The sequence below is a fragment of the Camelina sativa genome, chromosome 12, assembly GCF_030686135.1.
Source record: "Camelina sativa cultivar CO46 ecotype springtype chromosome 12, ASM3068613v1".
NCBI classification, from domain to species: domain Eukaryota; kingdom Viridiplantae; phylum Streptophyta; class Magnoliopsida; order Brassicales; family Brassicaceae; genus Camelina; species Camelina sativa.
The window spans coordinates 564,777-591,091 of NC_141891.1; the positions used below are offsets into that span (position 1 = coordinate 564,777).

At 35.8% G+C, this 26,315-nt stretch overlaps 2 protein-coding genes across 3 annotated transcripts; one reads left to right on the forward strand and one right to left on the reverse strand.

Moving 5' to 3' along the window:
- Window positions 1-203: 203 nt before the first annotated feature.
- On the reverse strand, window positions 204-3,183 carry LOC104729256 (putative WRKY transcription factor 13). The gene is made up of 3 exons (XM_010448185.2): window positions 2,673-3,183; window positions 1,823-2,164; window positions 204-668 (listed from the first exon to the last, which is right to left on the reverse strand). The coding sequence occupies exons 1-3, from the start codon at window positions 3,053-3,055 to the stop codon at window positions 485-487; spliced, it is 909 nt and encodes a 302-aa protein (XP_010446487.1). The 5' UTR covers window positions 3,056-3,183; the 3' UTR covers window positions 204-484.
- Window positions 3,184-10,062: 6,879 nt separating this feature from the next.
- On the forward strand, window positions 10,063-25,846 carry LOC104729257 (uncharacterized). 2 transcript variants are annotated; one of them, XM_087478553.1, is made up of 26 exons: window positions 10,063-10,194; window positions 10,575-10,755; window positions 10,843-12,900; window positions 13,414-13,489; window positions 14,024-14,146; window positions 14,582-14,828; window positions 14,972-15,388; window positions 15,465-15,650; window positions 15,743-16,036; window positions 16,726-17,367; window positions 17,489-17,882; window positions 17,962-18,089; window positions 18,277-18,447; window positions 18,744-18,944; window positions 19,055-19,618; window positions 19,694-19,753; window positions 19,860-20,185; window positions 20,370-20,784; window positions 21,157-21,621; window positions 22,154-22,270; window positions 22,357-22,478; window positions 22,549-23,254; window positions 23,412-23,666; window positions 23,869-24,051; window positions 24,148-24,489; window positions 24,705-25,846. In XM_087478553.1, exons 2-26 carry the CDS (start codon window positions 10,584-10,586, stop codon window positions 25,452-25,454), a joined length of 9,414 nt encoding a protein of 3,137 aa, XP_087334679.1. In that variant the 5' UTR covers window positions 10,063-10,194; window positions 10,575-10,583; the 3' UTR covers window positions 25,455-25,846. The 2 variants fall into 2 exon arrangements, with proteins under 2 accessions (XP_087334679.1, XP_087334678.1); XM_087478552.1 differs by having other exon boundaries at window positions 10,125-10,359.
- The last annotated feature ends 469 nt before the right edge of the window (window positions 25,847-26,315 follow it).

The following is a 26,315-nucleotide window of genomic DNA, read 5'->3' on the forward strand; positions in this document are numbered from 1 at the left end:
CATTAAAAGACATTTCTATTGACTCCGGCCCGTTTTACAATTAGTTACATTAAAAGCCCATCAATTACAAACCAAATCCCCCACTGAAATTTCCTTAGTAATTACGGGCACACATTGTTATATCATAGTTTTCTAATGTGGACTATATTTCTTTGCCAAATAATATCATACAAACCCAACGAAACAAAAACAAAAATAGAAAATTTAAGTCAACTCGGAACTCATTTCACATATGTAATCCTCATTTGGAAACGGTACATATATAAATCATCTTACAAACACAACCCAAACACATTACACATACTAAAACATCGTACATTTTTCCTAATTAACGAGAACATTAACGAGATCATATATATAGGTATAACTTTTTTTTAATTAATCTAGGTATTGATTAATATAATACGATAATTAGTTTTGGACAAGGTCAATTGATTTTTTTAATATTGGTTGATTCAACACGAAAGAAAACAAAACTGATAAATCACCAGAAGAAGTTGGAGAGAGGAGAGTGGTGAGAGGAAGAGAGAGAGTCGTCGTCAAGATGATTAGAAGGAGAGTGAAGGTGTCTTCCTTCGTAAGTAGTGATTACCATTCTTGGGTCATCTGCTAATCTCTCCACTCTCTTCTTCACTCTACACTTGTCTTGTGTGCATCTGTAATAGCTCCTGTCATTTTCAATTAGAGATATTGTTAAACCTTAGCTTATATCAAATATATATGGTCCAACAAGCTGAAAATGCAGTACATGTGAATATTTATTAATGCGCTAAAGAGGAGATAGTTATCTTTTTATCCTTCTTTGTCAGTACTACTAGCATAAAACTTAGCTTGCGATCAACTTATATTCTAGGGAGATAATCTAGTTATGCAGTAAAAAGGGACTAATATATTACATTAATTCAAAAGGGTATATATATACATATCCATGCTATATAAATAGATGCATATCTCAAAAGGTATTGAACTATTGATAGAAAACAATTATTACTTTTTTTTTTTTTTTTGCGGTTAGAACATTTTCATTTAGAATTAAGTGAATGGAATATGATATGAATATAGTATATAGTGCTAGCTAAATCAAACAGGTATTCAGGCAATTAAGCTTTATTACTGGGCCAATGATAAAACTTTACAAAAGAACTAAAGTAGTATAAGTTTGAAGAACTATACCAATTACCCAAACAAATCATTAATGTTGGTAAATGTCAACTGTCAACATGAGAGAGAGAATCTAATCTTAAGGAAACCCCATATGTGATATGTCTCACATTCCTCAATCCTCACATAATACTCAAATATGCTTCTACATGAAATTAATTTTCCTTCCAACGGTTATATATATTAGTCTGTTTTCTTATCTTTTTTGTACAGCTACACTAGTCCCCGCTGGGGCAAGAGTTTTTGTTGTAACAGAACTGATACTTAATACTGCATAGCCAAATAAAAGAACTAATAATTTTCATTTCCTTATAGCTAGTACTTGATAAAGCAATTATTAATCTTTACATGGCTCATAACTAACTCCCAGTAGACTACAAATTTTCATCATGTTATTAATTAACGTTAAAAGTTTGGAAAAAAACTATAATGATTCAAGTCAGTAAATGAAAAGTCATCATTAACCCTCAAGGAATAATGAGAGGTAGCTAGAGAGAGTGAAACTAACTGATATATAATCATCCTTTGTTAAAGAACTACTACAATAGAGAGTCGAACCAATTTCCAATCATTACAAGATTACTAGTTGTTGTTAAATTCATTTAGTCATGATCAAGTGAGACCAAAATGCCGATTTGTGAGGACAGAATAAAATTAGTACCTGGGATGCTGGGTGTTCTTGACAACTTTCTGGCCATACTTTCTCCATCTATATCCATCATCTAAGACATCGACCTCACTAAGTGTCTTAAAGCAAAACCGAGGTTCCCTCACTTTCCTTCTTGTCTTAAGCTTCTTGATCTTCAGGGAAGAAACTACGCCTAACGAACCCGTGTTATGTTTATCATGACGACGAGCAGTATCATGATCATTATGATGATCACTGATTCCATCATTTATTCCTCCACCATGGCCAACCTCATCATCATTGTCATCAATATCAATCTCGCTTCCATGGTTGTTTTTCTGGCTACATCCGTATCCCGCTTGACTACTCCATGCCCTAAACCACATTAACACAACGCATTATATATCTCTTTTGGGTTTTAATTAAATATGTTTAACTTAAATATATGGGTAATAAAATATATATGTTGTGTGTGTCTTGTGTGCATGGTTGCTTTAAACTACTTGAAATTCTATACAATAAAGCAAAAGTAAATGGTGGAAAAATATTGGAGCTTTACATACTTAAATATTTTGTTTTCAAAATAATGATTAATTTTAGGATTGAGTTTAATTTGTACACAACAAATGACGGTATGTATATGCTAATTGTGTGCCAAAAAAAAAAAGAATATAAAGACGAGGCATGATATGTGTCTTTCGGAAAATTGCTTCTTAACCTATATTAATAACTAATATAGCATTTGATGAATTCGGCATAGAGTGGAAGATTTGAGAATTTGTAGTTGTAGTATATCCTTATTAGATCTTATTATATAATTATAAGAGTGGGTCCTCAAGAGGCTCTAACCCAAAAAATTATAGTATCTACGTAAGTAACTTACCATGGATTTGGCGAGGGTCTTTGGGAAGATCTACCACCGGTAAGACGATGATGATCGAGATTAAGAAAACCATCATGATCATCCCTATGCTTTGAGGAGGACAAAGACGAGATTAGGGTTTGGGGGAGATTCGCCATGAGATTTATGGGATCTTGAGGCTGAGTTACGAAAGTAGAGGGGTTATTGTGAAGAAAGGAGTTTAAGGAGTGATGACCTAGAAATGGAGATACGAGGGAAGAAGGAGAAGACGAAGACGTAGAAGATGATGAAGATAAAGAGTGACTAGGGAAAGAGAAGAAGAAACCTAGATGGTTACTATTATTAGGGTTTATGATGGTTTGCGATTCATCAAAAAAACTTACACCTTGGTTTATCGTACCCATCTCTTTTGTTCTTTTACGCAAAAGAGTGACGAAGATGAGGTTGTGTGTGTGTGAGAGAGAGAGAAAAGGTTTTGGTTTTTGGGGATATTTTTCTTAGATTTTGGGGTTGAGACGATCCAATCCATCCATGTGAATGTTTCGATTAATATATAAATGCTGGAAAAAGAAAAGTTGCAGGTGGGTCCAAATTGGATTGGTTTTGTTTTCTTGAAAGATTTACATGTGACTAAAAATGCTAATATGCTTTTTATTCATTCGCCTGATTTTGAAAATAATACTGATGATGTTGAAATTTATTAAAGTATGATTTTTAATGTTGATATTAATCAAATTTATGCCGACAAAAGTATAGATTTCTACTATGTTTTTTGGTTTGAAGAACTTTGAGGTTTATGATGTCTGATTTTTACTATACCAATGATAAAAAAAATTATACTAAGAAAAACCTCAAAATTCTTTAAACAAAATCCTTTTATTTTTCAAAGTATTTAATGTTGATATTAATGAAGTTCATGCCGACAAACAAAAACTATATACCATGTTTTTGGTTAAAGAACTTTGAGGTTTATGATGTCAGACCAATTAAAAATTTTAATAAGTTGACGGAAAAAAGTTTAATACGAAAAATGAAAAGTTAATATTCAAAAGATTTAAAAAAATTTGAAAAATTGAGAAAGATACAAGAAACAAACAAAGAAAGAAGAAAACGCGTCAGGGCACTCGAGAGAAAGAAGAAGAGGTAGTGGGAGTTAACGTCGTGTCGCTTAAACGGCAGCCAGCTTTTTTGTCACGGCGTCCCGTTACGTCCCTCAAACGGCGTTCATTTGTTGTTACAACTTACAAATGCCTAATTTTAAGAAAAATCCAGATTACAAAAACATTAGTTTCTATTATTTTCCATATGAAAAGGCACCTTAATTTGTTGGAAATATACACTATTTCCAGTTTTAGCAAATTTGGCTTATTGAAGATCACTTGTCGATCATCTTTTATTTTTGAAAAAAAGAAAAATATGAGGATCGTATTGGAATAGTTAAAACGAAAAGAAGAGGGATAGTTGCACCATTTCGTAATCATTGTTTCCCAAAATAAATCCATATCCTCTAGATGTGGTGTTTTTGAAAAGAATATATATACTTTTGAACAATATGTATTGATATTCTGAAATCATTTTCTATGGAAAAAAATTGGCTGAAGATGTGATGGGAATATACACACATCTATCTATCACTTTCTTGTAGCTAGGATTTTATATTTTTCTTACAGAATGATGTAAGACTCAAATAATTTTTATACGATTGCTATTATTTTGGGAATCCAAAAAGGAATATGTAGATTAGAGGAGGAGCAATGATGAAAAATCTTAGGTGCAAATCTATTTCTCTGTACGCTGTGTGAGGATATCATGATTATGATTTGATGAATTAGGCTCCTATATGATATTCCTCCGTTTAAAGAATTGCACCTAATAAAAAAGATAAATAATGTCGTAATTTTTTTTAATCATACAAGAGAGAAAAGTTTCTTACCTTTTTCTCATCTCACCTTTTGCAAGATCGCATTTTGTAATCGTTTCATCAAGTTTAGAAACCCCACCGTTTCTCAAATTCCAAGCCCACTTATTTTTTTCTCCATGATGTCTCTGTATGTATATGAGTATATGTGTGCTTTGTGCATATATACACACGCATGATAACCTCATATCCGTATTTTATGATAAACTAAAGTGCCTTTATATCAGTTTTTGTGTCGTCGCTTTTATATATATTTATGGTTAATCACACGTTTATAGTTATAAAGAACGAAAATATTCCTAATACATCAAAGTACTTTCTTTGTGTGACGTATAACCAATATAAAAACAAACTTTATAAGTTTTGTTTCTTATATAGAAGTTTAAGTAAGATTAATATATAATTATATATATATATATATATATCCCTAAAAAAACAATATATATGCCTCACTTAGATTTAAAACCTCTCTAACCTAGAAGTCGTGAAAGGTTGTTCTACATGCACATATAAGCTACATATAGACCGGTGTGATTATATTTACCCCGAAACTTTATTAGCTACCCCGAAAAAAACTGAACTTCTAACGAAGTAAACAAAACTGTTTAAACTTTTTGTTTTGTTCAGAAGTAACTATTCGATTACAAAAAAAAGAATTGTAGTTACAAAAGTTCATTAAAGGATATAACATGGGCACAAGCCGTACAACGATTGAGTTTCATGTGTAGGACGTAGATATATGTGATTATCGTTCCTTTTTTTAGTAGTAACCCATATATTTTAATTTGCGCAGTGCTCTATATGACATTAACATATATATCTATATATATAAAGTTCACTTTATTCACTGGTGCTGCCATGTCAGTTATATTTTCTTTAATTTTTGTGGGCCTTACAGATTTTAATATGGTCTTTCAACAATTATACAAATGACAAACTGATCTACTAGATTTAATTCAAAGTCTATAAGCCCAATACTATTTCATCCGAAATCTGTAAGTCCAACACTACTTTTAAATCCTGCGGATTCAACCTGATAATATTTCATTCATCCAAAGTTCAGCGGTGTAAATGCAACTCTAATTTTATTATTCAACCATAAAAATTAGAAACGAAAGAAAAGAATAGAGCATATACCCGATATATATGAAATAAAATACTGAATTTGAAATAATATTATTACCTATTCGTACCTAACTTTTCATTTATCGTTTATGCTTAGTTCTTTTACATATACGTGCATCATATGGTTAAGACACATAATTATAAAAAGACAAATAAAATATGTTCTTAGCAAGAAGACAAGAACTATGATTAGAATCTCCATTGATCTTGTAATTATATATCACCTAAGCATTTTTTTTTACTTTAAAATAAATTTAAAATATTCATTTAGAGCATATTTATGTTAATTATAATTAATAGAAAGTTTAAATAAAAAATATAATTAGTAAAATAAATAAAATGTAAAAATAAGAAAACAATACTATAATTTTTTATTAGTGGTAATAATATAATTAAAATTGTCTATTAAACTGATCATAATTAAAATTATAAATGTATTATTGAGTTTTAGAATGGAAGTAAATTTTAAATTTATGATAGAATAAAAAAAATTATGTAATTGTGTATTATTGAGTTTTAGAATGGAAGTAAAATTTAAAATTATGGAAGAATTAAAAAAAATTCTGTAATTGTATTTATAAAATTTTAAATAGGAAAAATAAAATTAAAAGTGAAATATTATTTTATAACATGATCAAAAAGGAAAAAAAATTTGATGTTTCGTAATTGAATCAATTTCTTCTAATCCAAATTTAAGTATTGAAAGATAGTAATTAAAGAGAAAATAGTTATAATATATCTTGAAAAATATTTTACAGTCTAATATGTGTTATGTGTGATCCAATAGAAGGTGGAAAAAAGTAGATGTCAAAAGGAGTGCATCATCAATAATGACAAAATAATTAAAGTTAAAAGTGTTTGAAAATAAATTAGTAAAACTTGAAAAGATAATAGGGAATACACAATGACTCATGACTAAATTAAAATCTCTAGCATCTCATTAATTGTGTGAAACGAATGAGTTTGTAGAAAAATAAATGATATATATTATTAAATAGATTATTAGATCCTAAGTCAGGTTTAACAGTTTGGCCATATAATCATGGAAAGTGGGATAACATATGCACTTTCATGAATTGGTTGTTTATGGTACGATGCAATTATTTCGATGGGTAAAGCAAGCTCGATAAAGATGTTATAACGATATGATATTATATTTTACCTTTAAGCAGTATTCATGAGATTCGGTATATTCAAATTTATACAGGATAATATTATGTTAGTATCAACATCTAATCATAAATAATATATACAATTAGATCAACAATCTATCAACATCAAAGCCTTTAAAAATACTTTTAATGAAATATATGAATAAGAAATAAACTCTCTTAATGATAAAAGATCTTGAAGTAGTCATCAATGTCGTTTATTTTTCCTAATATTGCCACATGACATATATTTATAAAGATTTACCCTCGAAACTTTATATAATTATATTCGAGCTCTAGAATTTATATTAATATAAAAATATTTAAATTAAAATCCCGCGCTTGCGCGGGTACAAATTCTAGTATATATATATATATGCACGGTTAAACTGTTGAATAATTTTTGACATCCATAATTATTCACTCATGTTGATTTTCTAGTAAAAAAGGAACCTCGTCAATAATAGTAGCATCAGTTATATCATTTGCTCATTAGTAAGTATCGTAATCGGCGCCGTACATCGGTTGATTAGAGCGAACAAAAGACAATGATATTTCTTGCTAAAAACAAAAAAAGAAAAAGAATTATACGACTTTGAAAAAACAAATAATTAGGTGATGACTTAATTAACGAGAGTCACAAAGCCATTATGCTATATGTCCTCATATATAACAAAATAATTATATTAGTACTGTACTTATTTGAACCATAATAAATGAACAAAAACACCTTTGATAATCAGATGTTACAGATTCTTTGATAATCATATTAACGGGACCGTTGCTCTATTAACACGTAGCTTCACATTATGTGGAGGATTACATAATCGTACTATTGTAGTTGGATATATAACCTAAAGAGTGAAACCTGCTTCTCTATTTTTTTTTTTTTTTTCTTTTTTTCTAGATAATGATTTATTTTGTATCATGTACAATAAATATACTTGCTTTTGAAAATACGTCTCTGTTACATATATTTGTAATCTGTAGTAACTCTAGTAACAAACTTTTGTTTAGCCTCTTGATGTCGTGAGGACAACGTCACTGTGACATCGCATTGGTCCAAGGGAATAATAGTATAACGAACATACACGTAACTCGTAATGACATAGGTTTCTCTTTACATGAACGTTCGTGTGTGTGGGGGTGTTAAATATTATATCATTCATTTTTTATACATTTTGCCAAAAAGAGGAGAAATAGTATTTTTTTTTGAACGAAAATGATAAAGAATTTGAAGTAATTATATGAATCTGATTAATGGGCCTTCAGAAGTGGGGAAGAGACTGGAGTGTGGGTTGGCGAAAGTAATCATTTCGTTTTATATTTTATTTTACTTTGCTCTTTTTTCTTTGTTCGTATGTATTTTAGAATGTACATTATTTGTTTTCACATCCATCGCCTTTCTTCCTCTCGCTTTAACCCTACAATAATTACATTTTCAGTGATCTCTGCACAGTTGGTAGTTTCATTGCAAGCATTATCTCTAACTAGGAAGGACCGTAACTACGACTAGTCTCTAGTCCGGTCCGATCCCACAGATTTTAGTAACCGGTAAAAATTGCATGTATAATTATCGTAGTTGGGAACTAGCTAGAAATACGAATAATGTCTATACAAAAAAATAACAGTCATAAAAACTATCGACCAGTGAACGGTATTGATATGGGTCGCACTTCAGACCCTGTTTAACTCATTCTAAATAGCTAAAGTTGACTTTCAGGTTAGGCAAAACAAATGAAACCCACCAAAAAGGCAACAATAGAATCTTTATCGTACAACTTACAACACATATATATGTTCAACCCAATGTATAAAAGATTAATTTAATATAACGAACAGCTAAGGAAAGGAAATAACATTTTCAAAAAGGGAGAAGATTTTTTTTGAAAGAAATATAAAAGCGGGGCATGACGAGAAATGATGACACCATGCGGGGACTCTGCGTCTGTTAAGAGTTATAATTTGACAACATTACACTGATCCGACCATCCAAAGCTGTCTTGTAATGTCCTTCTTCTGTCACTTTATGCGACCCATCTTATATAATGCCTCCCTTATTTCTCTATCTCTTTGCATAATTTTCTCTTGTCATATTATCTATAAAATTTTTATGATCTTTGGTTCAATGTCCGATAATATTTTGTGATACACTGATAGTTCTTTCAAATCATATGTTTATTATTTATTTCATTTTTATTTGTAGTTGCTAATTTGGTCTCCCTTTTGAACTAACAGATCGATTTATGCCATATGAAACATGACACATAACCTAATAATTTGTGCTAATATAATATCTTTACTATATACCGTTTATTAGGTTTAAACATGCATAATGCATAGCATGCTGTTGACGTAAGTCTTTTTTTTTTTTTTTTTTTTTTTAACTTGGAATCGTAAATCTTGAAACAAGACGCTCATCTTTTCTATTTAAAAGGGACAATTCAACTAATAACGTGACATCTCGTACGTATGGCAAAAATGGTGATTTAACCAATGATTAACTTCAAAATTTTGGGCACTAATTAAGCAAGTAACTTCAAATTCAAACATTAATTAGGTAACATCAACAAATATGTACTCGAGGGTAAAAAAAGAGAGAGATAAAAGAACCTCAGTGACAAATGTCAAAACATGAGAAAAGAATCGTTAACACTAATTAATCCACAATCAAGTGAAATATGAAAACCCTAACATGGAGGGGGCCATCAAATGATTGGACATAACTGCAACAATCAAAAACTTAAATCTGAGTTTAATTTGGCATAAATTAGTTTGGTGATATGGTCCCATCTTAGTTTGACATTATTTAGTATACAAAATTATAAGAATAAAATAAAGAATAGACCTTACCATAAAAGTCATTCGTTATTATTACTTATGTTTGCCATTACAAGTTATATCCATCTCCTTATAACAAACAAGTTACGTTACCCTTGTATTATTTTAATTATATGTTCGTCTTACTATACACAACTCGACGACAAGGAAGAGAAACAAAATTGTTGAGAAAAAAGAAAAGGAAGAAAAACAAAAAAATTATACAGTACAATACATACATAGCCCAAGGAAGGTGCAGGCTAAGGCAACTCATGGGCCAATATAAATATCGGCCCATATAAGAAATCTATAGGAGATATTTTGCTAAAAACGAAAGCCCAGTCAGTTTAGTCAATCATGAATTTAATTTCTTTACAAAGATAATAATTAGATAAAAATGCCACGTAAGCACAGAAACAGACGACTGACACGGTGGTCCGTGCAGGCGTGAACCGAATCATCGACGGAGGAAACCACCAACGATTTCTCCATCTCACGTCTTCCGTCAAATGTTCCATCATCATCTTTCGTACGACTTCTCTTTTTTTTTTTTTTTTTTTTTGGGCAGAATTTTTTTTTTTCCTTTTCTTATCTCCCAATTGAAGTAGCGATGCCTTGCGATTAGCTCTGCTTCATCTCGCCTCTGATTTCAAACCACTTGATTCGAGTCTCTCTTGCTCTTGTGATCTCTCTTGTAGGTTTCCTCTGAACTGTTTTATTTGGATCGAATTTTAGGCTAGGGTTTTTAAGGTTCTAGCTCGAAATTTAGGGTTGAAATCGCCGTTGCTCGCTGTTTTATCATCCCTTTTGCACGTTGCTGTGTTCGTTCGTTGATGCTTTGATTGATGTTGAGTTTGTTTTTTTTTCTTCTAATTATAGAATTCTGATTTCGTGGTTGCTTCTGTCTAGTGTTAAACAATGGAAAGGTTGTTGAGTGAAGGCCCAACTCTGCTGCAGTTGCATAAGTGGGAACCTTCTCAATTGCAACTCAAGCTATCAGAATTTCGTGAGGCTTTTATCTCTCCATCGAGGCAGTTGTTAACCCTACTCTCATACCACTCCGAAGCTTTACTGCTTCCTCTGGTTGCAGGTAATAACTTGTTTTCGAATAGTACGCAGATATGCTTTTCATTCTACTAGCGTTGTTCAGTTTTTTTTTTGTTATCACTGTTATCAGGGAGCTCTACTGGAAGTGAGGTTTCGGTAAACTGTCATAATGAAGAGTCATGTAGTCCTACATTCTCTGTTGGGTCAGATCCAGAGAACATTGCATCTCCTTCTGGATCAGGAGTTGGTTCTGGTGAGCCAGGTTTTGTAGATAATTGCAGTTCTACTGGCAATAGTTTACCTTTTATCTTTGATGCAAAGTCTGTTGCTTGGGGTAGTTGTGGGGATACTTACAATCGGCACAAAGATCCTTTGTTTAGAGAATTTTTGTTTGTATCTGGAAATTATGGTGTTACGGTTCATGCTTTTTGCTGTATCAAAGATTTAAGTGACAGCGCCGAAGGCAAACCAAATGGTGAGCTGAGGCATGGGAAGTGGGTCGAATGGGGGCCTTCTAGGCAAAATCAGAAATCAGAGCACGAACAAGGCTCTTCTTTTGATGGCTCTAAGCAGTGGATGCAATCTTTTTTAATTGATTTGGAGACCACTGAAATTGAGGGTATAACACAGTCTAGGTTCCCTGAGAAGTCAGCTTTTCCCGGTTCTGCAGAGGTTGTTTCATTCAGCATATTAAAGAGTGATTTACCTTTCTCGAACCTTCTTTTCCAAGAAAATCCGCTACTTCAGAACGGTAATATGCTGGAGGAAGGTAATTTAAGTGAAAATAGTTTTCTCGTAGCTCCAGATAGTGTAAACAGTTCGTACAGGTGTACCAACATTTTCTCCAGCGATTCCCATTCTCTAATTGGATTTGTTATGGAGCTATCAGACTGTGCATCTACCCTTACAAGCAATGAAGACGAAAGAAGCAAGGGGAAGAGCGTTGTCTTTGTTGCCGAGCTGTTTAGCTGGGGGATAGAATGGGTTTCTCTTGTGAAATTTGGGGAATCAAGTATTGGACCTACAAACGAGTGGGCAGATTTCCGTTTATCTGATAAATTTGTTATCTGTCTCAGTGCTTCTGGTTTGATCTTTCTATATGATGTGAAATCTGGGGATTGTATTTCTCATCGGGATATTTTACAGACATGTGGTCATGGATTGCATTCTTCATCAGATATGCAAGAAGCAACTGCAGATGCTGATCAGCAAAGTGACGTTCATAGTCGGGCTCAACCCATGTCCAAGTCTCACATTGTTGGTTCCCCTGACAGAAGAAAGTTTAGAAAGCTTATGGTAGCTTCTCATACACCACTCATAGCTGCAGTTGACGAAAATGGTTTGGTATATGTGTTATGTATGGATGATTTTGTTTCCAAGGAGAACCAAATGTCCGTGGAACCTATTCCTTATTTACGTCATTTTGGGCTTGGAAGTCTGGTTGGTTGGAAAATCGGTGGCATGGACGTTGGCCAGCAAAAGATGCACCACCCTAATTCCTCTGGTACTCTAGTTGAAGATGCTTCTTCCAGGTGTGATCCTAGCTTTTCTGTTGAGCCATGTTCGGAAAGACAACATAACAATTTTGATCAAAGAGCTGGTTACTCTGGTTCATGGTTGAGTGGATTTTCTGCTCAGCCTAAAACAAATGTGCTGAAACTAGAAAATTTCCAAAGAGACTCACATGTCACACGGAAGATGTTTCTATCTGCTGAAAAGTTAGGATTGGATGATAAGATATGTTTTTCTCCATTGGGATTCACTCATTTTTCTAGAAAGCACACAAAAAAGGAAGATCGAAGCTGCAAGATTTTTCATTATAGGCTGCAGACGCATACGACTCTGAGAGATGATAGTTATTTAAATTATGATGGCAACAAGATTTCTATTCAAGGTTCAGAAGAGAATCTCATAGAAGAATCAGTTGGTTGCTCTTTCCAAGGATTGCTTTATCTGGTGACATGTAGTGGTCTTTCAGTTTTTCTCCCTTCCGTCTCAATAACCTCGAATTACCCAACTGTTGAGGCCATTGAATATCTGCAGCCATTTCAGACCACTGTCATGGTATGCCAGAGAAGAGACGATTTGGGAACAGGGGAATCACGTTTTCCTTGGCAAGTCGAGGTCATAGATAGAGTTATCTTGTTTGAAGGCCCTGAAGCTGCAGATCATCTATGCTCGGAAAATGGTAAGAACTATTCACGTTGGTAAATAATCTTGTTGCATCCTTAAAGCTTTTATTCTGGTATATTGTCCGGTGTGTTTATAGTTTGATATCTATCTCTTAACCAACGTGGCTTGTCATGTTGACAGAGTGAAGTACATATAGTTGATTACTAGTTCACGTAAACGATGTCATGTGGGTTAGTTTGATACGTCAATGAAAGCTAGCATGAAATTGAACGTAACTGTTACTAAATGCATGGCAGTAACTAATTCTATAATCAAAATCATGTCGACGCTTTCAATTAATTTTCAGAAGTCGCAGCTCTTTGTGAGCATGATCAAATGCTTGTTTTGCAGTAGCTCAGTGAATTTGTTCTCTCCCGTTTCTTCACGTTTACGTTATGATTTCCGTATTTTCCTTTGCTGTAATAGCAGAATCCCACATATGGAGTCTTGGTGATGATTTATAGATTTGCTGAGACTTAAGTTTTGTTCCATAAGCTTATGGTGTTTTAAATGAATCATGTTGCCATAGGTTGGGACCTAAAAGTTGTTCGTTTGCGTCGGCTGCAAATGGCGTTGGACTACTTAAAATATGATGACATCAACGAGTAAGTTGCTAGTAATTTCTTGTACGATATTTTTGTGCCTCATACATGAACCGTAGTTCCCCACAGGAAAGTGGCTATCCTAAAAATATGTGGCTACGTAAGACGAGAAAGATTGCTTGGTAAAAGTTTGTGTAACAGTATAGGATAACTCTTTCGTTCTGAATTTTGCCCTACTGCTTTAATACTAAAAAGTAAAGTTTCTGTTAGTTCAACTTGGATTTTCTCATCACTCTTATCTGCATTTCTAATCCGAATTTTCTCTCTTTTTTGTTGTTAGTTAGTTGAGTAAATTTAAATTATTTAATGCTGTATATCTGAATCATTTGCTGCATTTTTTTTATTGTAGTACTGAAACTTAGTCTACACCTTTAGAGTTTGAGATCTCTATAGGCACATCCTATTGGTACACATCCTCATTTGCGACGTTTTGTCATTGATTTTACTCTCATCTCTAGTGTAGATATATTTCATGCCATCAATACGATTTATCTTGTATCATGTTTTGATTTTGATTAACCTCTGCTGTATGAATAGGTCTTTGAAGATGCTTGGTAATGTGAAGCTGGCAGAAGAAGGCATGCTAAGGGTGCTCTTTTCTGCTGTGTATCTTTTGTCGCGCAAGAAAAGAAACGATAATGATATTTCTGCTGTATCTAGGTGAGAATCTTTTGAGTAATGAGTGGTATAAGGAATTTGTTTTTCAGCTTGAAACTTAAATATGGTGGATCAACAATAAATCAAAAGTAGTTCTACCTGCTTGGTAGATATGTTCTTACTCATTAGCATGTTTTTTATATAGAAATTTACTACTATTCTGTATACGTACACCTTTATAGTTGTAAGTCAAATTAAAATGCTTATAATTGTTACGCGTTGCACTTAGAATTGAAGGCATGTTCAGATTCATGCAAAAGTCTCTCTAGGCTCCATAGCTTCAGGATTTAGTATACTGATCATTGACATCTGGTTGTTCTTAGAAGCCAGTTTTAGCAACATCATTATTTTTGTAAGGTTTAGTAATACCACTAGCTCTATTGACTTGCCTGCTTTCACGCTGGCATATTCATACTTTTTGCTACATGTTGAATGTAGGCTCCTTGCATTGGCTACAGGGTTTGCGACTGAAATGATTCGCATATATGGTTTACTTGAATATCAGAAAGATGGATACATGGTCGACAGAAAACCTAGGACACAGAGACTTTCACGTCCACCAATTTCACTGCATAACAACAACCTAACCGAAAATTCAAGGAGGTTGTCAGAGATGGGTTATCTTTTGGAGATCACTCGAAACTTTCAATCCCGTATTACCAGAAAATTTAAGAAGCTAGGAAAGGTAGTATATGATATTATCAGCTTAAGACTTTAAGCTAATTGTATATTTGTGTGTTTTTACTCTAGAATTTGACATATGATATACTTGTTGTATATGGGAAAAATGAGAAGTCACTGAACTTGGTAGACTCAAATTCGTTGCAGGATGATTCTCAGCTTGAAAGTGTCCCAGATGCAGCATCTGCGGAGTCCAGACAACTTGACACACATTTATTCGATACGAATGAGGAGCTTGCTTTGACGCCTATGGGTATTATGACAGCCAAAGCTGGTCAAGTCATTGACGATACAGTTTATACATCTGGCCTTGTACCCCAAGGGGTTGTTGCAGAGAAGAAAGTTCTTCCTCTGGAAAATCCCAAGGAGATGATGGCTCGATGGACGGCTAATAATTTGGATTTGAAAACTGTGGTTAAGGATGCCTTGCTCTCCGGTCGACTCCCTTTAGCTGTATTTCATCTTCAACATTCTAAAGACGTGGTTGAAAATGGAGAGCATCATGATACATTTACTGAAGTTCGTGATATTGGAAGAGCAATTGCTTATGACCTATTTTTGAAGGTAAGCCTGAATATACTTGCTTAGACAGAGCGGTGTACATGTATGATGTCTAACCCTTGACTTTCTTGATGTTTAGGGTGAATCTGGGGTTGCTATTGCAACTCTGCAAACGCTCGGGGAGGATATAGAAGCGTCTCTCAATCAGTTGGTATTTGGCACAGTGAGGAGATCTCTTCGATATCAAGTTGCTGAAGAAATGAGAAAACATGGTTTCTTAAGACCATATGAAGACAATTTACTGGAGAGGATATCACTTATCGAGGTATAACATTTCCTAATCATTACTTGTTAGAAAAGTATCTTGGTTTTGTATGACTGACTTCATTTCAACTTCTTCGTTGCTTGATCCTGAAGAGGCTTTATCCTAGCAGCCACTTTTGGGAAACATATCTTGCTCGTCGAAAGGAACTCCTGACAGCTGCAGTACCTTTTGACTCCAGTCAAATGAGCTTGCACCTTGGAGGGTCCTCTTTGTTCCAGAATCTCGAGATTAAGTGTGGTGAGGTTGATGGTGTTGTTCTAGGTTCTTGGACAAAAATCAATGAGAATGCATCTGAGCATGTGCCGGATGAAACCGATGCGATTGCTGGTTACTGGGCTGCAGCAGCAGTGTGGTTAAATGCTTGGGATCAGAGAACATTTGATCATGTAAGAAGTTGCATTCTTTCTTACCCTTTAGATGTCTGAATATTTATCTAATTGCACCAGTCCATAATATAAGTACCTCCAGGTCCAGGGGGAAGTTCAAATTGATTTCAACATACTTTGCATGTTTAGCTTGGAATTGGACCAGTTGTATTATTCGTTGATCTGCATAGCATAACTGTGTTTGTAGTCTTACATGAGTTCTTTACAGGATTTTGTTAGCTGTTTCCTTGTTTTATAGAACGAGACAAATACAGACAAGAAGCAAATCTGTGCTTGCTTTTCGAATAGCCACCCTCTTTTCCTCTTGACAGAAAGTGTGCACGAAATTGTAGATCTGAAAATAGTGATAGCTCTCTTAACCAGATCTTATTTAGTGAATCTCTTTTAGTTTGGGTTGCATGTCATATGTTTTTACTTGAATTAACAAATTGTATGCATTGATGGTTGCTACTGCATTCTGTTAGTCCTACATAAACCTCTGAACTGGAAGTCGACATGAGATTTCATTTGTGAGAGTCACAGTGATATATTTTAATGAGGGGTTAAAGACTTTACATTTCAAAGTTATGCTTTTTTTTTTCCTGTATTACTCCATAAATTCACTCAGGCAAAGGTTTTTTTTTGTTCGTTTCAAGCAATGTCTGCATGTTTTAGTTTTAGTAATGTTTCTTTTTGAATTTTTTGTGCAGATAGTCTTGGATCAGCCTTTAGTCATGGGTGTTCATGTTCCATGGGATTCCCAGCTCGAGTATTATATGTGTCACAATGACTGGGATGAAGTCCTTAAGCTGTTGGATCTCATTCCTGAAGATGTATTATATGATGGAAGTTTACAAATTGCTTTGGATTGTCCGAAGCAGTCTCCCGGCGTAAATTATTCCATTTCTTCCCGTAGCGAGTATATATGCTCCATTGAAGAAGTGGATGCTGTACTTCTGGATGTTCCTTATATCAAGATATTTAGGTTGCCTGCAGATATCCGGTGCTCCTTCTGGCTAACAACACTCATGGAGCAGGAACTTGCTAGAAAGTTTATATTTTTGAAAGAATATTGGGAAAACGCTGTAGATGTAGTCTATCTCCTGGCTCGGGCAGGTGTCATCCTTGGTAATTGCGAAGTTTCATTTAAGGAGGAATCTTGTAGGCCATCCTTAGATCTCTGTTTGTCCATAAAGAAGGGAGGAGAAAATGTTGATACCCTAAATGCTGTACACAAGCTATTCATACATTATTGCACACAATTTAATCTGCCCAACCTTCTGGATCTGTACCTTGATCATCACAAATTGGTCCTAGATAATGATTCACTCAGTTCATTGCAGGAAGCTGTTGTAAGTGCATTCCACGTCCATAAAATATTTGCGTTAATATGTCTGTTCTTTCTACGCCTTTTGGTTTGTCTTTTGAAAACTAAATTTCTGAGAATGCCAAGAATCTGTTTAATGTATCCAGGGTGATTCTCATTGGGCAAAATGGTTGCTGCTCTCCAGGATCAAGGGCCGGGAGTATGATGCTTCATTTTCAAATGCACGTGCAATTATGTCACGTGGTGTGGCACCAAACGGTGAACCCAGTGTTCTTGATGAAATTGTTTGTACTGTTGATGACATTGCCGAAGGGGCAGGAGAAATGGCAGCTTTAGCAACTATGATGTGTGCTCCGGAGCCAATTCAAAAATCCTTGAGTTCTGGCAGTGTTAACAGGCACAGTAACTCTTCTGCGCAGTGCACATTGGAGAATTTGAGATCATTTCTTCAGAGATTCCCTACCTTATGGAGTATGCTTGTTAGTGCTTGTCTTGGAGAAGATATATCTGGGAACCTTTTTCGGACTAAGACTAAGAATGGTAAAGCCTGATCCACCACACTTTTTCTTTTATTCTGTTTATATTGAGGAACTTACTCTCTCTGACTGTAATTTATCAGTTTTGTCGGAGTATCTGAATTGGCGTGACGGCGTATTTTTCTCAACTGCACGTGATACCTCACTTTTGCAGATGTTGCCTTGTTGGTTTCCTAAGGCGGTTCGTAGATTAGTTCAGCTTTATATCCAGGTATTCATTTCTGATGTGTGAGTCTTACGTGTTCTTCTGAAAATTATATGCCCCAGGGAATTCGCGAGATATCTTACGTAGTTTACACACCTGCTCGTTATCAGTAGTTGAAATTTATCTGCTCAACAGAATTCTTTAGCGTAAAATGTATATGCGCGTCTCTTATACCGGAAAGTATTCTTCGTAGGGACCTCTTGGATGGCTGTCTTTCTCAGGATATCCTACAGGGGAATATCTACTGCATAGAGGTGTTGAGTTCTTTATAAATGTCGACGATCCTACTGAGATAAGTGCCATATCTTGGGAAGCAATCATCCAGAAGCACATCGAAGAGGAACTGCATCACACAAAAACTGAGGTGACACTATCTTCTTATCATAGTCCTATTTCTCTAACCTGTTGACGATCTTACCTTTGTGGATGCTTTAACTGTTTCAGTTGTTTAATAGTTTCTCATCAATTTACTGTCATGTGAATATCTTCTTTTTACAGAATTATCTTGATGAAAGGTTGTCATCTTATGTTCATGCAACATTTCAGTTAGCGTTGTATATTCACTGACTGATAGAGTATATATAATCGTTAGCGTTGTATATTCACTGACTGATAGAGTATATATAATCATTACTTACGCTTACGTTGAACCAAAATTAGGGAACCGAGCTTGGACTTGAGCACTTCCTGTATCGTGGACGGCCACTCGCAGCTTTTAATGCTTTCCTCGAACATAGAGTTGAAAAGCTAAAGTTGGAAGATCAATCTGGCTCTTCGTTACATGGACAAAGAAATATGCAGTCAGATGTTCCAATGCTACTTGCACCTCTGACGCAAAGTGATGAGTCACTTCTTTCATCTGTACGTGCTGGTCACCTTACAGTTTCTAACTTTAATTTCATTCTATCTGCAACGCTTTTACTGTTTTTCAGTTGCTGTCTGTTATGTCATGACTGTTTTTTTTCCTTCAGGTCATACCACTTGCTGTCACACACTTTGGGGATTCTGTGTTGGTGGCTTCATGTGCCTTCCTTCTTGAGCTTTGTGGTTTATCTGCTAGCATGCTTCGAATTGACGTGGCATCCTTGAGAAGGATATCATCCTTCTACAAACCAAATGACAATGTGGATATGCCACAACAAAAATCTCTTAAGGGATCTATGTTTCATGCGGTATCTAGTGAAGGTGATCTAATGGGTTCACTAGCTAGGGCCCTTGCTAATGAATATGCTTATCCTGATATCTCAAGCGTGTCGAAGCAAAAATATAATCCAAACAGTATTTCTGGCACTCAACCGGGTCTTCCGCTAATGCTTGTTCTTCATCATCTGGAACAAGCTAGTCTTCCAGAGGTTGGAGCAGATAGAAAAACAAGTGGTTACTGGCTGTTAACAGGTGATGGTGATGGGTCTGAACTGCGGTCTCAACAGACATCTGCTAGCTTGCATTGGAGTTTAGTTACCCTTTTTTGTCAGATGCATAAGATTCCTCTGAGCACCAAATATCTTGCCATGCTAGCAAGGGACAATGATTGGGTATGCTTCATGTTAATTCTTTTTACCTTTTCGTTTCTTACCCTTGAGCTATAATCTGATGTCTGTAAACATCAGGTTGGATTTTTATCTGAAGCGCAGCTTGGAGGATACCCATTTGATACGGTGCTCAATGTGGTATGCCTCTCACTCTTTCACTGGTTTCAGAAATCACAAACAGTAACTTAATGTTTTATGTTACAAGCTTTATAGTACGATTATAAGTCATATTTTCATCTGTCAGGCATCAAAGGAGTTTGGTGATCAACGCTTAAAAGCCCACATACTGACTGTGTTGAGATATGCCAACTCAAAAAAGAAAGCTACCAAATCGTACTCAGATGACACAGGCAGAGGTTTTACATGTTCCTCCTCAGAGGATGGAGCTTATGTCTCTGCTGAACTCTTTCGTGTTTTGGCTTACTCTGAGAAGCTAAAGAATCCTGGGGGATACCTTTTATCGAAAGCTAAGGAGTTATCATGGTCTATATTGGCTCTCATAGCATCATGCTTTCCGGATGTTGCTCCTTTATCATGCCTAACAATTTGGTTGGAAATTACTGCAGCCAGGTGTGACAAAATTTAATTACAGAATTTCAATTGGGTTGGGCGTATCAGAATTCATCTTCTATTCTAGTCATTTACTATCTTCTTGCATTTGATATCTATAACATTGAGGGCTTAGTATGTTTTCTGGGATATAAAGATGCATATTTTTTCTTGTCTTAGCTCTAATAGAGATCATGCTTTTCAGGGAAACATCATCTATCAAGGTGAACGATATAACAACTAAAATAGCAGAAAATATAGCAGCAGCCGTTGTATCTACAAATTCCTTGCCAACGGATGCTAGAGGCGTCCAGTTTCATTACAATAGGAGGAATACCAAACGGAGACGACTTACTGCAGATACATCTGTGGATTTGTTGACTTCAGCCAATAGTTTCAACACCTCTGCTGGTAAAACATTTTGTTCACATAGAACAGAAGCTGCAGAGGAATCGAAAGCTGAAGATAGGAGTGTTACTGATGATTCGTCTGATGAGCATGCGTCTCTATCAAAAATGGTCGCAGTGCTTTGTGAACAACGCTTGTTTCTTCCTCTGCTAAAAGCTTTTGAATTGTTCCTCCCTTCATGCTCTCTACTGCCATTTGTCCGTGCTCTTCAGGTTTGTCTTACATTTTAACCCACTGTTTGCCCTCTGTTTTTACTGGCCCCTTGGTTGTTTGTTCACAATAACTTTTTTTACACGATATATATTCACGGGTCTGATCTGTTTGATACTTGTTCACCATGAATCCATCCACTTTCTTCATTTTAATCTGTTTTCTGTGGGAGAAATCTGATGATGGAATTCTTCAAAAGTTATGATTGGATCTGAGCAGGAAATGGAAGATCTGGACTGAGATTTGTAAAATGCTTTGGGTTTTTACTACTTATTTTTCTTTTGTCAAATGCTTAGTTTCTACTCCCTCTTTTTTTCTGCCGGGGTTAATGCTATCTTCATTGGATTTTGAGCTGTCTTTATTCTTTTCTGCAGGCATTTTCTCAGATGCGCCTCTCTGAAGCTTCAGCACATCTGGGTTCTTTTTGGTCTAGAGTTAAAGAGGAATCAATGCATTTTCAGTCAAATACAGCTAAAGACGTCAATTTTGGAGCATCTTGGATCAGCAGAACAGCTGTAAAAGCTGCTGATGCTGTTTTGTCAACTTGTCCATCTCCATATGAGAAAAGATGCTTACTGCAACTTCTTGCTGCAACTGATTTTGGTGATGGGGGATCTGCGGCAACATATTATCGGCGTCTTTATTGGAAAGTTAACTTGGCTGAGCCATCACTCCGGGAGAATGATCTTGACTTAGGAAATGAGGCCCTTGACGATGGCTCTCTTCTGACAGCTTTAGAAAAGAACAGGCAGTGGGAGCAAGCACGAAATTGGGCCAAGCAACTTGAAACCATTGGTGCCACTTGGACATCCTCTGTTCATCATGTTACTGAAACGCAGGTAACAAAACTTCTTGGCTGTTATCTTATACTTGAACTGCCCGAAAGTTTCTGGTCACTTGGATTCTGAAGTCCTAGCAACTTAAATTATGGTCTGAGCCTATTATCGACCAATTAGCTATTTCTGGCTGTTTTTCCCATGCTATTTTGTATGTCCCTTGCTGACGACTTCTCTTGCACTGCATGGTGGTTATACACTGTCCCATGCGAATTGCTTTTGTAGAGGTTTTTTAACTTGGATGTACCACAATTGCAGTAGTGTAGGAAATATGTGATCTTTTTCTTAATATAACTTAGAAAGAAATGTGATGTCAAGAAGGAACTAGGCATTTTCCCTTGCAAGGCACGGTTTTACCCAGTCAATACAAATTGCACAAGCTTTCTTATTGTGTTGAAATGTTACCTTAATTTGGTTCCACATAATAGAAGATCTGTATATACGTTTTCTTTGTATTTGAAAACTAGCTGCGTTGTTTTTGATGTACGCCACTGGTTCCAATCTTGATAGAACTTCGTATCTGCTTTCAATATAGGCAGAATCCATGGTTGCAGAATGGAAAGATTTCCTTTGGGATGTTCCAGAAGAGAGAATCGCATTGTGGGGTCACTGCCAAACTCTATTCATCAGATACTCTTTCCCTGCTTTACAGGTCACTTTTCTGTTCGCCTCAGTGTAACCAGTTTATGTCGAAGCCTTATACTGATACTAGTGAATTTGTTTCTTATTCTTTTGCAGGCAGGTTTATTTTTCCTTAGGCATGCAGAAGCGGTGGAGAAAGATCTTCCTGCAAGAGAGATCTATGAGCTATTACTGCTATCCCTTCAGTGGTTGAGTGGGCTAACAACTCTGTCACACCCGTAAGTGATCTTGCACCACAATATGTAATCAATTTTACTAGGTTTATGACTTTAGATTTACCAATACCAGGGTTTATCCTTTGCATCTTCTACGAGAAATTGAGACGAGGGTGTGGCTACTGGCTGTAGAAGCAGAATCACATGTTAAAAATGTCGGAGCATTTAGTCCAAGTAGTGGGAAAGACATGGTGAATGGAAAGAGTTCAAATCTTATTGACCGAACTGCCAGTATCATAACAAAAATGGACAGCCATATTTCTTCAAAAAAGCATGACCCTAGGGCCCCTGGCCAAGGACATCAAAGGAACCAAGACACAAGCACTTCAACATATGGTGTGAACACAAAGCCCAAGAGGAGAGCAAAAGGAAATGTCCCACAAATAAGACATTTTGTGGATTCTTCAGATAGGAATGCTGATTTTGAAGATTCTTCATCTCTTCTAAACATCAAAAGCGAGTTCCAGCTTCAAGAGGAAAGCACGGGATTGGAAATATCCTTATCAAAGTGGGAAGAAAGTATAGAACCTGCAGAGTTGGAAAGAGCTGTTCTGTCTTTACTGGAGTTCGGACAAGTAACAGCTGCTAAGCAGCTCCAGCTTAAGCTCGCTCCAGGGACTTTACCTTCTGAGCTAATTATTCTGGATGCTGTTATGAAGCTAGCAATGCTTTCTACACCTTGCAGTCAATTACCATTGTCAATGTTGGATGCTGAAGTTCGTTCTGTTATTCAATCACACAGTCTAAAATTAGACCATCCTATGATTGAACCGCTGCAGGTTGTTTCTCTATATCTTTCTCACCTAACTTTCATTTGTTGTTGTGAAGACTATTACATTTAAAAAAAAAACACAAATACCAGTTTTTCCCATTTTCCCTATCTTGTTAGTATATTTTTTTGTTGGATTTAATACTGATTGGTATCTGATCATCTAGGTTTTGGAGAAATTATCGAACATTCTAAATGAAGGCAGTGGACGTGGGTTGGCAAGAAAAATTATAGCAGTTATAAGAGCTGCTAACATACTGGGACTTACATTCACTGAGGCATATCAAAAGCAGCCAATAGAGTTGTTACGTTTACTTTCTCTTAAAGCACAAGATTCTTTTGAGGAAGCATGTCTTCTTGTCCAAACGCATTCCATGCCCGCTGCTAGTATCGCTCAGATACTTGCAGAATCTTTTTTAAAGGTAATTTAGCAAAACTATCTCTGTGAACTTGTATGTGTAGAAAACACGCTTTATATATTTTTATTTTTGAAAAGTTCATCTTTTGACAAAGTTCTTTATCATATGGTCGTTGTTTGATTAGCTAATCAGCCTATATTGATGCCTTCTTTACGTCCTGTGGGTTATCTCGTGTTATGTCTCTAATCTGTCTTCCTTGTTCCAGGGTTTATTGGCAGCTCATCGTGGAGGATATATAGATTCTCAAAAGGAGGAAGGGCCTGCTCCACTTTTGTGGAGATTTTCAGACTTTTTGAAGTGGGCGGAGCTTTGTCCATCTGAACAAGAAATTGGTCATGCATTAATGCGTCTTGTGATTACCGGGCAGGAAATACCACACGCATGTGAGGTATGTGATTCTGTGAAAGCTTCTTAACAATAGTTTTATTACTGCACGAATTTCTAGACAGATGAGAGGATAATATAACGGAATGCTGTTTGTCAGGTTGAGCTTCTTATTCTCTCTCATCACTTCTACAAGTCATCCACGTGCCTTGATGGAGTTGATGTTCTTGTGGCACTTGCTGCCACTAGGGTCGAGGCTTATGTTGCTGAGGGCGATTTCTCATGCCTGGGTCGCTTAATAACTGGAGTCGGAAACTTTCATGCTCTTACTTTCATTCTCAATATTCTAATCGAAAACGGGCAGCTTGATCTTTTACTACAAAAGTTTTCTGCTGCTGCTGATGCAAACACTGGCACTGCCCAAGCTGTCAGAAGTTTTCGGATGGCTGTTCTGACCTCGTTGAATCTCTTTAACCCAAATGACCATGATGCATTCGCAATGGTATGCCTTTAGTAGCTGGAATCATCCGAGTAAAAGACTTTATTTCATTATGTTTTGTCTGTTTACCACAGGTGTCTAATTCATTACCATACTAGATGATACAGTGTGTCTAGATTGGCTTTTACCACCTCTGTTACCTGTGCACGTGAAGGAACATTTGGAATATTTTTAAAAAGTTACTTCTGTTCATGGCCTTTTTTTCCATTTGTCTGCAGGTATATAAACACTTTGATATGAAACATGAAACGGCTGCTTTGCTAGAGGCACGTGCAGATCAGGCTGCACAGCAGTGGTTTTTACGGTATGACAAGGATCAAAATGAAGATCTCCTTGATTCAATGCGCTATTACATTGAAGCTGCTGAAGTTCACACTTCAATTGATGCTGGAAACAAAGCACGAAAGGCTTGTGGTCAGGCTTCTCTTGTCTCCCTTCAGATAAGGATGCCAGATTCTAAGTGGCTCTGTTTATCTGAAACAAACGCGAGAAGAGCACTTGTTGATCAATCCCGTTTCCAGGAGGCTCTGATTGTAGCAGAAGCCTATGGTCTTAACCAGCCAAGTGAATGGGCGCTTGTGCTTTGGAACCTGATGCTCAAACCCGAACTAGCGGAAGATTTTGTGGCTGAATTTGTTGCGGTGCTTCCGCTACAGGCTTCAATGCTTTTGGAACTGGCTAGATTTTACAGAGCGGAAATGGCAGCTCGGGGAGACCAGTCTCAATTCTCAGTATGGCTCACAGGAGGAGGGTTACCAGCTGAGTGGGCCAAATACATGTGGAGATCATTCAGGTGCTTGTTGAAGAGAACACGGGATTTGAGGTTACGGTTACAGCTTGCTACAACAGCAACGGGATTCTCTGACATGATCGATGCGTGTATGAATGCCTTGGATAAGGTCCCGGAAAATGCTGGACCACTTGTATTAAAGAAAGGACATGGAGGAGGATACCTACCGCTCATGTGAGTGAGTGAACTCAGAGATCATCCCAAATGATGCAATGCTCCTGCTTCATCGTTGTGAGAGGTCGACAGAGCTGTAAATTAGCTTGGAGAAGTTGGAAAAAGGGGTTTTCGATTGATTTCTTTTTGGTGTTTTGAAAGAGACAGACTTAAAAAGTGTTCTTCTTCATAGGGTTAGTGTTTGTGTGTGTAGTATGTATGTTTTTTGTCCATGGCTCTCACAATCCTTTTTTGTTTCCTTTTTGCTCTCCTTATATATATATTTTTTGGTCCCGGCTATTAAAAATGTACTGTTGAGAGATACAATACAAGTGAGAGAGCGAGAAAGATTAATAGTGTACAGTATAATAACTGTCTTTTGTACAAGTTATTTATAAAAATTGCGTTGATGAATCATTTCGAATTTTTAATATTTGCAGATTTGCTTCGAATCATATTAAGATAAAATGAAATTAGGATTAAACAGTCTCATATTTGCACTATATTATTGTTTATTAATGTCGTTTGCAAAATGGGGAGGAGTTTGTTAACTTAATTGTTCATAAAAAATTCCAATTATACAAAAACGAAAGAACGACGGTTCCGTTTCCTCACGCGCTTTCTTTCTGAAAAAAATGAAAAAGGGCCAAAACCGCTGATGGGTGAGAGTGGGTTATAGCATGTCATGTCACCTGATTAAACTTAAAATCAAAATAATTCTATTCAAAGATTCTAATCGTTATGGTTACTTCTCATTAATTTGAAGATTAAATTAACTTTTTATTTTTTCCAAATTAAATTTTAAGAAAATTATCAAATACAATCTCAAAATTATATTTAAGAAATGGGAAAATTGGAAATAAAGGAGGTTTTTTAAAAACCTTTG

What these genes read in the sequence shown, in the direction of transcription:
- LOC104729257 (XM_087478553.1), top strand. Translation starts at nt 10,584, where the DNA reads ATGGAAAGGTTGTTGAGTGAAGGCCCAACTCTGCTGCAGTTGCATAAG. An exon ending in TAGTTCAGCTTTATATCCAG is followed by an intron (nt 18,090 to 18,276) that starts GTATTCATTTCT and finishes TATTCTTCGTAG; the next exon opens with GGACCTCTTGGATGGCTGTC. An exon ending in TAGCAAGGGACAATGATTGG is followed by an intron (nt 19,619 to 19,693) that starts GTATGCTTCATG and finishes TGTAAACATCAG; the next exon opens with GTTGGATTTTTATCTGAAGC.
- LOC104729256 (XM_010448185.2), bottom strand. Translation starts at nt 3,055, where the DNA reads ATGGGTACGATAAACCAAGGTGTAAGTTTTTTTGATGAATCGCAAACC. An exon ending in AGACCCTCGCCAAATCCATG is followed by an intron (nt 2,165 to 2,672) that starts GTAAGTTACTTA and finishes AATGTGGTTTAG; the next exon opens with GGCATGGAGTAGTCAAGCGG. An exon ending in AAGAACACCCAGCATCCCAG is followed by an intron (nt 669 to 1,822) that starts GTACTAATTTTA and finishes TGAAAATGACAG; the next exon opens with GAGCTATTACAGATGCACAC.